Source organism: Suillus bovinus (genome assembly GCF_016758785.1).
Source record: "Suillus bovinus strain UH-Sbo-P2 chromosome Unknown EDB93scaffold_3, whole genome shotgun sequence".
Lineage (NCBI taxonomy): Eukaryota > Fungi > Basidiomycota > Agaricomycetes > Boletales > Suillaceae > Suillus > Suillus bovinus.
In genome coordinates, this window is record NW_024542059.1 from 603,488 (window position 1) to 613,269 (window position 9,782).

Here is a 9,782-nt window from a genome sequence, read left to right on the forward strand (position 1 = left end):
CGACTTATTTGTGCTTATTTGTAGTAAGAATGATTTCATAAATCTGTTCTGATCGCTTATGGCAGGATAATTCGAGAAACCGCGGCGATTTCTGCATGTTGTCAGATGAGGATACAACCCTCGTTCATGCCGTGCAGAAGCAATATGCTTCTCTGAACCTCAAACTACCAGCCGGAACGTTCACGATTCTAGCTGCAATCGCCTTGACTTCGTCTGATTCTTCATCAGTCCAGCCAAAGATCATTGGATTAGCTACAGGGTGCAAGTGCCTTCCGAAGGACAAACTTCCCCTACAAGGCGAGGCTGTGCATGATAGCCATGCAGAAGTTCTCGCTCGCCGCTGTGCCCTTCGCTGGTTGATCGAAGAGATCAGTAGGGCGGCCTCTGCCTCTGATGGATCGCATCGTCGTTCTGCGTGGATATCGAAAATGGCAGATGATCGCTATCGTCTCAAAGACGGCGTCTACATGATCATGTACATATCGACACTTCCTTGTGAGAAGCACTGGCCTTGTATGTTGCGCGTGTCTCATTTCAATCGATCGATCAATTTCAAGGCGGAGACGCTTCTATGCGGTTCCTCGCTACCTTCCAAGATGAGGAAATGGCAGCGTTGAAGGACTCTGCGGTGTTCCCTCCTTTAGCCCCCAATGTCGCGTCCAGAGGGCGGGATAATTACTCCCTTCTTGGCGTTCTCCGTACGAAGCCTGGGCGTGCTGACTCTCCTCAGACGTTGTCGTTGTCTTGCAGCGACAAAATAGCACGCTGGAACGTACTTGGGATACAAGGGGCTTTGGGCTCTGCCTTTTTTCACCCGATCTACTTGAAAAAGATAATCATCGGCGAAGTCCCGCCAGATCTGCACGACGTCGTAAAGTCTGATTGTGAACGAGCGCTCTGGGGACGTCTGCAAGGAATTTATGGTACATATATTGTTCGATTATAAGATAATACTTACAATCGTGGCATATCTTACACAGGCCTTCCAGAGGGATACGAATTGAATCGGCCGGAAATCCAGTTTACGTCGATTGGGTTCGTCCATTCAAGGTCGGCGCAAGAGCATTCTTCTCTTGCTCAAAGATCGTGCAATGAATGTAAATATATATAATCCTTGATACCTTGCGCCATCTCACTCAATTTGTTTACCATCAGCTTTGACTTGGGTCGCGGACTCTACATCACCATATGAGGTTCTGATAAATGGCCTCAAACGAGGCGTCTCTCCAAAACATCGCCACAAGTCGATCTTCTGGTAAGCGGTTGATCAACTTTTCTGCAAGCTGTCTTATGCAACATTTTGGCAATCCAAAGGCCCACGCTCTCAAAAGTCTCCTTGTTTCACCTATACAGAGAGACGAGAAGCATAGAGAACCTGCCGCTTGAAAGGTAAGGATACAGGACAACCAGGGGCAATTTCCAGTACTCACAATTTGTTATGTAGTAAAACGATGTCGTATTATCAAGCAAAGGAGAGCATGACCCAGTATCAGATGGCAAAAAACTGTTTGCTAGGTGAAGGTCGGCCTTTTTCAGGGTGGATTCGAAGTGGAGCTCGATGGGAGAACTTCAGTTCTAGTAGCGACAACCGACAACAAAGTACTGATATTACGAATTAGACACCAAGAAAGAAAAGCAACGAAAGCGCATGAAATTAAGTGTAATACAACGTGATAGATAGCTAGGGTATATATTAAGAAGCATAGCGAATTGCGATGTGTGGCGTTCGAAGGCGTTTCCAAAACATCCAGAGATACAAAGAAACCGGGCAACCGTTGGCATTATGCCTATAGATCCTTGTCCTTATCAGGGGATTCCGCTTCTGCGAGTAGTTCGTCAAGGGAGGTAGCTGGTAACGGCTCGAGCAATAATAATGGAGTTCCGCCAAGCGATTCACCATCTGTAAATGTGGGGCTTGATCTGCCAGAGCGACTGTTGGTATTGTTATTACTGCTTTCCGCAAGCTCCTTTCGGAGTGCCTCTAATTCGCGTTCGAACCTTCAAAGGAAAAAGATCAGATTCCTGTGCAGGGACCTAGAGTTGAGGATGCTTACTTGCGACCGAATACTTCGATGTAGTATCCGCCACCGTTCCAGACGCTTACAGAGAATATAAACATAAGAAATACTCCACTCCACACAGGGCTATCATAAAACAAGTACACCGCAGGTAGTTCCGTAAGGAGAGCGTATACTGAAGGAAAATTAGCATCGCTGAGTCATAGCATTGAACTTTACACACCAAGTTGCCCCGTCATGAATGAACCTTCACGGTACTGTGGAGGGACTGTCGACAAAGCTCGCCCGATGGCGCCGCGCTTGTCATTCAAAAGGAAAGAAAACGACGTCGTTCGTTGGCCAGATTCGATCTTGCTTCGACGATCTACTAGTACAAATTTCCAGTACATCAACTGCCAACAGATATCTAGATGAATAGTTATGTCCAGTCGTCAAGATCATCAACATGAAGCTTACATATAGCACCGCTCATAAAGAGAGCGCGGACTGGATCGAGGTATGGGAGTGCCTTGAGCGCAGGGAATCTGTCTTCTGCATTCGGATAGAAGTGCCTGTCCATAGTGATGAATGATTGGATAGAGAATACAAACTGTAACCGACCGGATCACCGTGAATGTAAAAGGCGCGTATATATGCACGAATAACGACGTGACTTTATCCGTGTCATGAAAAACAAGACTGTTTCTCCAAGTAATGACAGCACTGGCGAGCGAGCCGTGTGATAAACTGTAGCAAGCTATGAACAGTGCTGTATTTGATGGGAAGAACCATATGTAGACAACGTTGAGAATGGTGACGTAGTAGCAGAGGTCGAAAAGGAAATAATGCCATGACCGCTTCTTGTATTGGTAGGCACGAAGAGGAAGGAGATACAAGCCCTGGACTGTATATGCTATATGGATCCATCTGCATGCAAGACGTCAGTTACCACCAAACACAAGGAACTCCTAAGGGTGCGTACTGTGGAGCCAAGCCAAAGAGCAACGCCGATACGAGGAGGGACATGACACTGAAGAAAAAAGACACTTTGTCGCGAGTCCTCACTACCTTGGCAGAATGCCATGATTCCACCAAATTTTGCATACGAAGCGAAACCTGTCATCGACGCGTTAAATCACGGTAAAAGCCACAAGCTCCGAACGTACCTTCAGCTTGAAGTTTTTGACCTCGCGATCGAAATTCTCTGCCAGCACATCGCTCGATTGCACACGTTTCTTAAAAGCTTCCTCGGCTTTCGATTTTAATCTATCGCTGTGCTTCTGTATCCGTCGCTGGAGTAGGTCCAGCCGAGAGTCAAAAAATGTCTCCATTGTATCTATCGCAACAACATGTCAGATTTTGGGTGGCCTTTACAAGATGGGGCAGAAGAGTCTAGACTTGCCCAGCAAGGTAAAAGCGCCTGTTTCGTCTCTTATAAAGCGTTCGAAAGGTGCAGAAAAGTACGCCGTCCCGGTTGGTAGAGACTCCATTCTTAAAGCTGGCGACTGTGGCCTTGAAACCGCTGTGGAAGTTTGAGCTTTTGAGTCGGAATAATGGCAAGGCAGAGTGGCACTTTAAAGCAGTGGATGCATAAATGTGTGCTTACGTCACCAAAAGTAAGTTTGGCTCATGCTGAGTCTCGACCTCGTTTGGATTTGACTTCCTATGGTTAGAAGTTCGTCCACTACTTATTAACCTCCATAATAGTACTGTCGTTCCCCCGTACCTGACTTAGCAGATATCAGTGCTATTAGCTTAAAATCAACGTTGTTTTTATCCTTCGTCAGTAATGCATTTAGGCAACTCTAAATCTTAACGAGAGGTCCAGACAAACAACTCAATTTTGTTGACGAGCACCAGAACAGTATAGGTCTGTCCAGTATATAGAATTCAAGATGCAATCGGGATAGGGAATGCGGTGCAATGCTCTATGTAAGTTACAGCAATAGCTCACATCAATGAAAGGTCGCCAAACTTCTCTTTGTAACCTGAAAGCATTGCTCAAGCGAGATGAAACATGACACAATTGGATGGACATACCAGGTACAGTCCATTTGCCTTTCTTAACCATGGTCTCGACGGCTTCCAGTATCCGTGGGTGGGCGTTACCGACGTCCTCCACCTAAGCAAACAAGCAAACAAAATCAGAATAGATTCCAAGATCAAAAAGAGAACACGTACCGTCAAGTCTTCGAACGGACGAGCCTCTTCGATGTTAGCAAGTGTTGCTTGTAACTCCTTGAGTTCCACGTCAATCTGGGCGGCGGTCGCTTGAGCTTTCTCAACCTGCATTAATCGTCAAGATAAAAACACTCAGACACGGTACTGCAACCTCGAGCGCATAGAGGACATACCGCCTTGGCCTCAAAAGTTTCGATGGCTTTGACGTGGGCAGATACGTCGTACGTAACAACCTTGAAGTCTTTCAACAGCTTCTCAGCCTCGTCGACAATTGCCTTGTTCTTGAGGACAGAGCGATAGTGTGCGAGGTCAACGGTCGTGGGTTGAGATGCATATTGGGACTGGATGCGTTGAGCATCCCCATGCCGTTTGCGGAATGCCTGCAGAGCAGCGATGGTATCTGCAAACACAAAACCTCTATCAGTCCAGCTATACCTTTTACGAGTTGAAATTCATGCCTTTTCCGAGCCCAAGTGTCGAGTAAATGCGGGTGAAGTCCTGCCAACGGGGAAACGAGGATGAGTGATTGATGAGCGCGACCGAGCACGAAAAAAACGAGACTTACGACCGCAGCTACTGCTGCTTTTGATGCCATGGCTTAGAGAAGGGCGGGAAGTAATGCGAGTAACTAAGAGGCACGCGTAGGCTGACCACAAGTGATAATGCTGCCAAGGACGCGAGAATAGCCTGCAACGAGCGGAGGTAAGGCCGGGAATTGCCGATCCCATTCATTCCGACTCTCGACGAAAAGTTGACACGCAAAGTTTAAGAGCGGTATACAACAATGCCTCCTTAATTTTAATTTTATTACATTTCTGTAGTCTCCTCAGCTGCTTTGCACGAAGGTTCTGTTCCGAATCACTGTATTTAGATTTCCTGGAAGACAGAGATGAACCGATTTCGCAGGGATAGTCTCGTAAAAATTTGAAAAGTTTGAAATAATTGAATGTCTCAAACATCCAGCTCACAAGTGTTTCCTTCATCATCCCACGAAGCAACAACCGACGTCAGTTTGAGATTCAAGAAGTACGCGGCCCGTTCAGATAAGGATATGCCAATCATTCTTCGCATTGATAATTATTGATAATTATATAACCGTCTTCCAATCACCTGACACCCTTATCTTGCGCCGTTGTCCTTATATAAGAACAATGCGTACGAATAACGTCCTCGACCCTTTCCTCTGGAACCGTAAGAGCAGTGGAGCTCGTGTGTGACACCAAGAGCCTGGGCTAACAACACATTTGTGAGTCAAGTAGCGCCCTTCCTTGAATTCAAATTTATGCAAATGCTCAGTGTGCATGATGGACGGGGCTGCTTCTGCCATTGCTGTCATCGAACGGTTTCGTGCTACGGGACCGTTGCCTAGCATTTTCCTTGCTGCTGCTGCGATTGTTTTGGCGTACAGTTTCATCCAGACGAGAAAAAAGGGTGTGACATCCTCGAATGCCGTTCATACGTCACTCGTGACCGATAGAAAGGCAAACAAGAATAGGGAACTGGGCGGTACGTTTTGACAATTCCGGTGCATGTGATGGCGCTCACTTTAATAGACTGGATCGCGGAGGAATTTGATTATCCCAAAATAGATCCGTGCCCCTTCCCAACGAAGGATGTGCGCCCGGTACCGTACAGACCATTCCGGTATGGTGAATATCAGTAAGTGTGCTTCACCTGTTTCTATATTTTGTCTGCGTTGCATAGCGCATGGGTCTGTGTGCTGGTGTCCGTGGCATGTGGATGCAATCCTCGAATACGATCTGTAGAATCATTTGTACTCCCTCAGCCGTTCTCATGGCTGATCGATTTTGCCGTCTCTTGCAAATGTAGAATCACGATGGGTATTCGGACGATGCCTTGGAGCGAGTGGATTGAACTAGACTCAACCTACCCACACTGGCAGCGTGTGCGCAAGTTCCGCATTCGCACGCGCGGGCATGACGCCGTGCGCGTTCTTCCCGCCAGAGAAGACGAATCGGTCAAGGTCCAAGGCGGAGCGTGGGCAGGTGTGTCATCTTCCTGAAGTGGAAGAATAGAGTCTATGCTGATAGGCCTACAGCAAAGGAGCTCGTGTATGAACTCGCAGAATATCTTCCGCGGCGATACCCTTCGAGTTTTCGAGTAACACGGTTTCCGAACGGTGTAGTGGCACCGTCGATTGGTGGCGTGTCGCTTGCTTGGGGACAGCAACAGCCCGTGCAAATTATTGAAGCGGTCGAGACAGGAGAGAAATTTGATTTAGGGGTGCTGGAAGGTCTGGACGATATTGAAATGGGCGAAGAGGCAATGAGGATTGCTGCAGGGCTGTAAGTACCGTGGTACTATATCTGACAATTCTGACCTTCTGTTAGTATACAAGACGACGTGGCACTTATGATCGAGGGTACAGGGCTGCGACGCTACCTTGGTTATTAAATCTCAAAACGTTTCTTCACACAGGCACGGATGGCAAGTACTATTTCCAGGCAGGAGCGATCTGTATTCCAGGTAAGTGCAGACGGCGAACTCGAGGATTGCTCTTAACTGACTCATCTCTTCTCAGGATTCTGGCGCATGCGGGATAAGATCGGAATGACCCTGGATGATATTCATATTTCAGGAAACGTTCCACGGTGTAAGCCTAGACCATTATGTTTTTTCTGTCCACGCTGATAACGGCGGGCGCAAAGTCAAAGAAAAATTGCAGACAAGCATGGAAAAGTTTTTCAGACGGATGCCGGTGGACAAGCCGGTTATTCGAAATAATTATTTTATGCAAGTATGTAAGCCGTCGTCGCACGTGGCAGATGGCGAACGACTGGATGTCGAGGAAGAGTGCGCTTCGGAGGTTGATCCAGAAGAATTGGGTTGGTCGGAATCGACGAACGGACGTGAGGATGAATTTTTGCATGGACATGGGCATGGTGCATCACCCGCACCGTACCTCGCGCCATCGACACTACGACTGCGATCAGAGAGGCAAACGCTGCGTCGGCTTCCTCGTACAGGAGCCATCGTTTTTGGGATTCGGACGTACTTGTTCAAGATCGAGGAATTGGCTCGGGAGCGAGGAGTGGCTGATCGGCTTGCAAGCGCCGTAAGAAGCTGGCCTGACGATGTTGGGGTATACAAGGGGCGTAAGATGTATGAAGGTATACTACTGAACTACTTAGATGAGTGCGCAGCAAGGGATGAGAATAAGGAGGAGGGACGAGGATATCCATATTGAGAATATGGTGGTTAAGGGGTGGTCATAAGGAGGAAATCATGTGAAATAATAATAATTGATTTGATAACGATAGGTGAAATAATAGTTGACTACCGGGGAAAGAATTTAGAAATGACGTGTGTCGGATCTTCTAAAAGTAGCAAATGATTGGGTTTATCGAGCGTTTATTAGAACTCCGATTCAAGTTCAATATAACACGAGACTACGTCAGACGTCGTCATTCCTCCTCTGACCTCACCTCAAGAAAAATTGAAGCAGATTACGCACGGGCCACAAGGAAACACCGGAGCAGTTGGCTTCGTGCCGAAATATTCATTTTAGCTCGACAATTCGTAAATATTGTAAAAAAGTTTGTTGACCCCGCAACCTCGTCATCATGTCCACTACTCCACCTAAAAACGGTGATACATCCAACTCCCCTGACGTCAGGCATCAACCTCCTCTTGCAAGGCAGACAAGATCTGATTTTGACCTCGAACCTAATCCATTCGAGCAGTCCTTCTCCCGTCCTTCCCATGTTCGCCATTCCCCTCCTTCCAAACGTGATTCATCTAGTCCAGTATCATCTAAATCACTTCATGACAGACCACCCTCCGCTGCGTCAAATAAAAATTCAAAGGATGGTAGGTCTGCTTCTCCAAGACCAGTACTACCCCCTTTGGCAGCCATAGCATCTCCCACTACAGATCAGACTTATGGTTGGCAATTCTCTTCATCTCTTGCAAACTCTCTTCGTGCCGGTCCTCTATCTCCTGCCATGCTAGCCGGCCCACAGCAGGGTTCAGACTCCGCCTCCCATTTGCCTTTTGACACCTCATTCCGAAGCGGATTGACACCCCGCACTGGTCTCACACCCCGCACAGGATTGACACCAGGCACCGGCCTGACACCCCTGGTAGGGGGTCCTGTCTCCTTTCCCCCTCCTTCCCCGAACACTGCCGCTTTCTTAGCGCTTATGAATAGTAATGCGGGCGCTAATTCAAACGCAACCATAACCCCAAACACTCTCAGCGCCATTACTGGTGTTCTTAACTCCTCTTCAGCCCAGTATAGCTCTGTCACCCATGCTCCCACAACTAGTTCTCACCTATCTACATCCGTCACTGCCAATCAAGAAAATGGTGATCCTCCTTACCTCACCGCATCCTCTGCCGCAAGCACGGCTGCAAATGGCTTATATTTGCTTTCCCAAGCTCATCAGGAGCTTACGAAACGTGAAGAAGCACAGGCACGTGCTAACAATGTTGCAAATGCAACTAACGGGAGACGTGGAGTAAAGCGCAAGTCTTATGACCCAGCAAGTCCACCGCCTCAACCTGCTCCCACAGCCCGCGCCCAATCTCAGCAGCATGACGCTCCCACCAAACGTGCACGCGCTAACACTGTAACCAGTGTCAGCACCAATGGTCGTGGTAAAGCATCTACAGATGATGAAGAGGATGACGATGACGATGATGATGATGACCTACCTCCTTCTCAGAACGCCGGAGGGCGGAAGCAGACAAAGAAGCCCGAAACAGAGGAAGAGAAGCGACGTAACTTCCTCGAACGAAATAGACAAGGTTTGACTTTCTTTAAATTTCCTCTTCAGGTTGCTGAGTTACCGTGTAGCCGCCTTAAAGTGTCGACAGCGCAAAAAGGCATGGCTTGCATCATTGCAGGCGAAGGTCGAGTATCTTCAGACCGAGAACGAGCGGTTAACATCCGCTCTCGTCTCCTCGCGCGAGGAGATTTCGCGGTTATCTGCCCTCGTCGGGGGAGCTGTCATAGGACCAGGGGGACCGACTGTCGGTCCAGGAGTGGGCCCACCACCCGTAGCGGTCAATGGCGTGGCCACGAATGGTCAACCCATCAGCATGAACATGAATCTTGTTGCCAAAGGCGCGCAGGCCGCCACCTCTGGTCGCGCGAGCTATGGGTACTAAATGCCTTAAAGCTCGAGGGGTCCTTTCATCTACTATTCGTTTCATGATGTGTTGCGCTATATGTTGACTCGGCACCGCTCGTTACGAATATGGACCGCGTAGGATGTAGGATTGTCGTTATCTTTATTTTTGCATCATCCTTGACACACGAGAAAGATGCCGCTGCGCATCCTGCATAGTCCTCGCATCCCTAGCATTTCATTTTTCACTAGTCTACCTACCGCCCGCAGTGCCATCGCTCGCATTGACACCACTTCGACGTCTTCCTCGGCACAACTTAGCATATTGCCATACCCTTTATCTCGACCTCTCGACCCTACACACTCCGCAAAAGAAAATACGAATTGTACCCTCGCTTGTACGTTGTGAAGTAGGCGATATATCATACATACATCATACATTTGTACATCCTGACCTGAATACATACAGAGGCATCGGCGCGCGCACATGAAATGCGCTGTCCTCGACTCT

The 9,782-nt window shown here is 48.1% G+C and overlaps 5 protein-coding genes across 5 annotated transcripts; 3 read left to right on the top strand and 2 right to left on the bottom strand.

The window, feature by feature from the left end:
* Nucleotides 1-95: 95 nt before the first annotated feature.
* EDB93DRAFT_1283600 (adenosine deaminase/editase) lies at nucleotides 96-1,998 on the top strand (the record flags this gene model as incomplete). Its single annotated transcript, XM_041454475.1, has 6 exons — nucleotides 96-495; nucleotides 558-923; nucleotides 981-1,097; nucleotides 1,156-1,255; nucleotides 1,315-1,389; nucleotides 1,445-1,998. 6 exons carry the CDS (start codon nucleotides 96-98, stop codon nucleotides 1,617-1,619), a joined length of 1,233 nt encoding a protein of 410 aa, XP_041312766.1. The 3' UTR covers nucleotides 1,620-1,998.
* On the bottom strand, nucleotides 1,616-3,603 carry EDB93DRAFT_439518 (uncharacterized protein). The gene is made up of 8 exons (XM_041456370.1): nucleotides 3,400-3,603; nucleotides 3,164-3,333; nucleotides 2,980-3,113; nucleotides 2,619-2,924; nucleotides 2,475-2,569; nucleotides 2,242-2,424; nucleotides 2,055-2,193; nucleotides 1,616-1,998 (listed from the first exon to the last, which is right to left on the bottom strand). Exons 1-8 carry the CDS (start codon nucleotides 3,485-3,487, stop codon nucleotides 1,788-1,790), a joined length of 1,326 nt encoding a protein of 441 aa, XP_041312767.1. The 5' UTR covers nucleotides 3,488-3,603; the 3' UTR covers nucleotides 1,616-1,787.
* A 20-nt stretch (nucleotides 3,604-3,623) lies between these two features.
* On the bottom strand, nucleotides 3,624-4,888 carry EDB93DRAFT_1198274 (ATP7, subunit D of the stator stalk of mitochondrial F1F0 ATP synthase). Its single transcript, XM_041450911.1, has 6 exons — nucleotides 4,744-4,888; nucleotides 4,637-4,676; nucleotides 4,352-4,578; nucleotides 4,179-4,283; nucleotides 4,038-4,119; nucleotides 3,624-3,985 (listed from the first exon to the last, which is right to left on the bottom strand). The coding sequence occupies exons 1-6, from the start codon at nucleotides 4,771-4,773 to the stop codon at nucleotides 3,948-3,950; spliced, it is 522 nt and encodes a 173-aa protein (XP_041312768.1). The 5' UTR covers nucleotides 4,774-4,888; the 3' UTR covers nucleotides 3,624-3,947.
* Nucleotides 4,889-5,234: 346 nt separating this feature from the next.
* Nucleotides 5,235-7,501, top strand: EDB93DRAFT_1117737 (uncharacterized protein). Its single transcript, XM_041448387.1, has 9 exons — nucleotides 5,235-5,424; nucleotides 5,475-5,684; nucleotides 5,732-5,837; nucleotides 6,009-6,184; nucleotides 6,238-6,484; nucleotides 6,530-6,561; nucleotides 6,618-6,665; nucleotides 6,721-6,792; nucleotides 6,848-7,501. The coding sequence occupies exons 2-9, from the start codon at nucleotides 5,480-5,482 to the stop codon at nucleotides 7,384-7,386; spliced, it is 1,425 nt and encodes a 474-aa protein (XP_041312769.1). The 5' UTR covers nucleotides 5,235-5,424; nucleotides 5,475-5,479; the 3' UTR covers nucleotides 7,387-7,501.
* A 261-nt stretch (nucleotides 7,502-7,762) lies between these two features.
* On the top strand, nucleotides 7,763-9,311 carry EDB93DRAFT_1245592 (uncharacterized protein; the record flags this gene model as incomplete). The annotated part of the gene is made up of 2 exons (XM_041452332.1): nucleotides 7,763-8,948; nucleotides 8,998-9,311. The coding sequence occupies 2 exons, from the start codon at nucleotides 7,763-7,765 to the stop codon at nucleotides 9,309-9,311; spliced, it is 1,500 nt and encodes a 499-aa protein (XP_041312770.1).
* Between the last annotated feature and the right edge of the window lie 471 nt (nucleotides 9,312-9,782).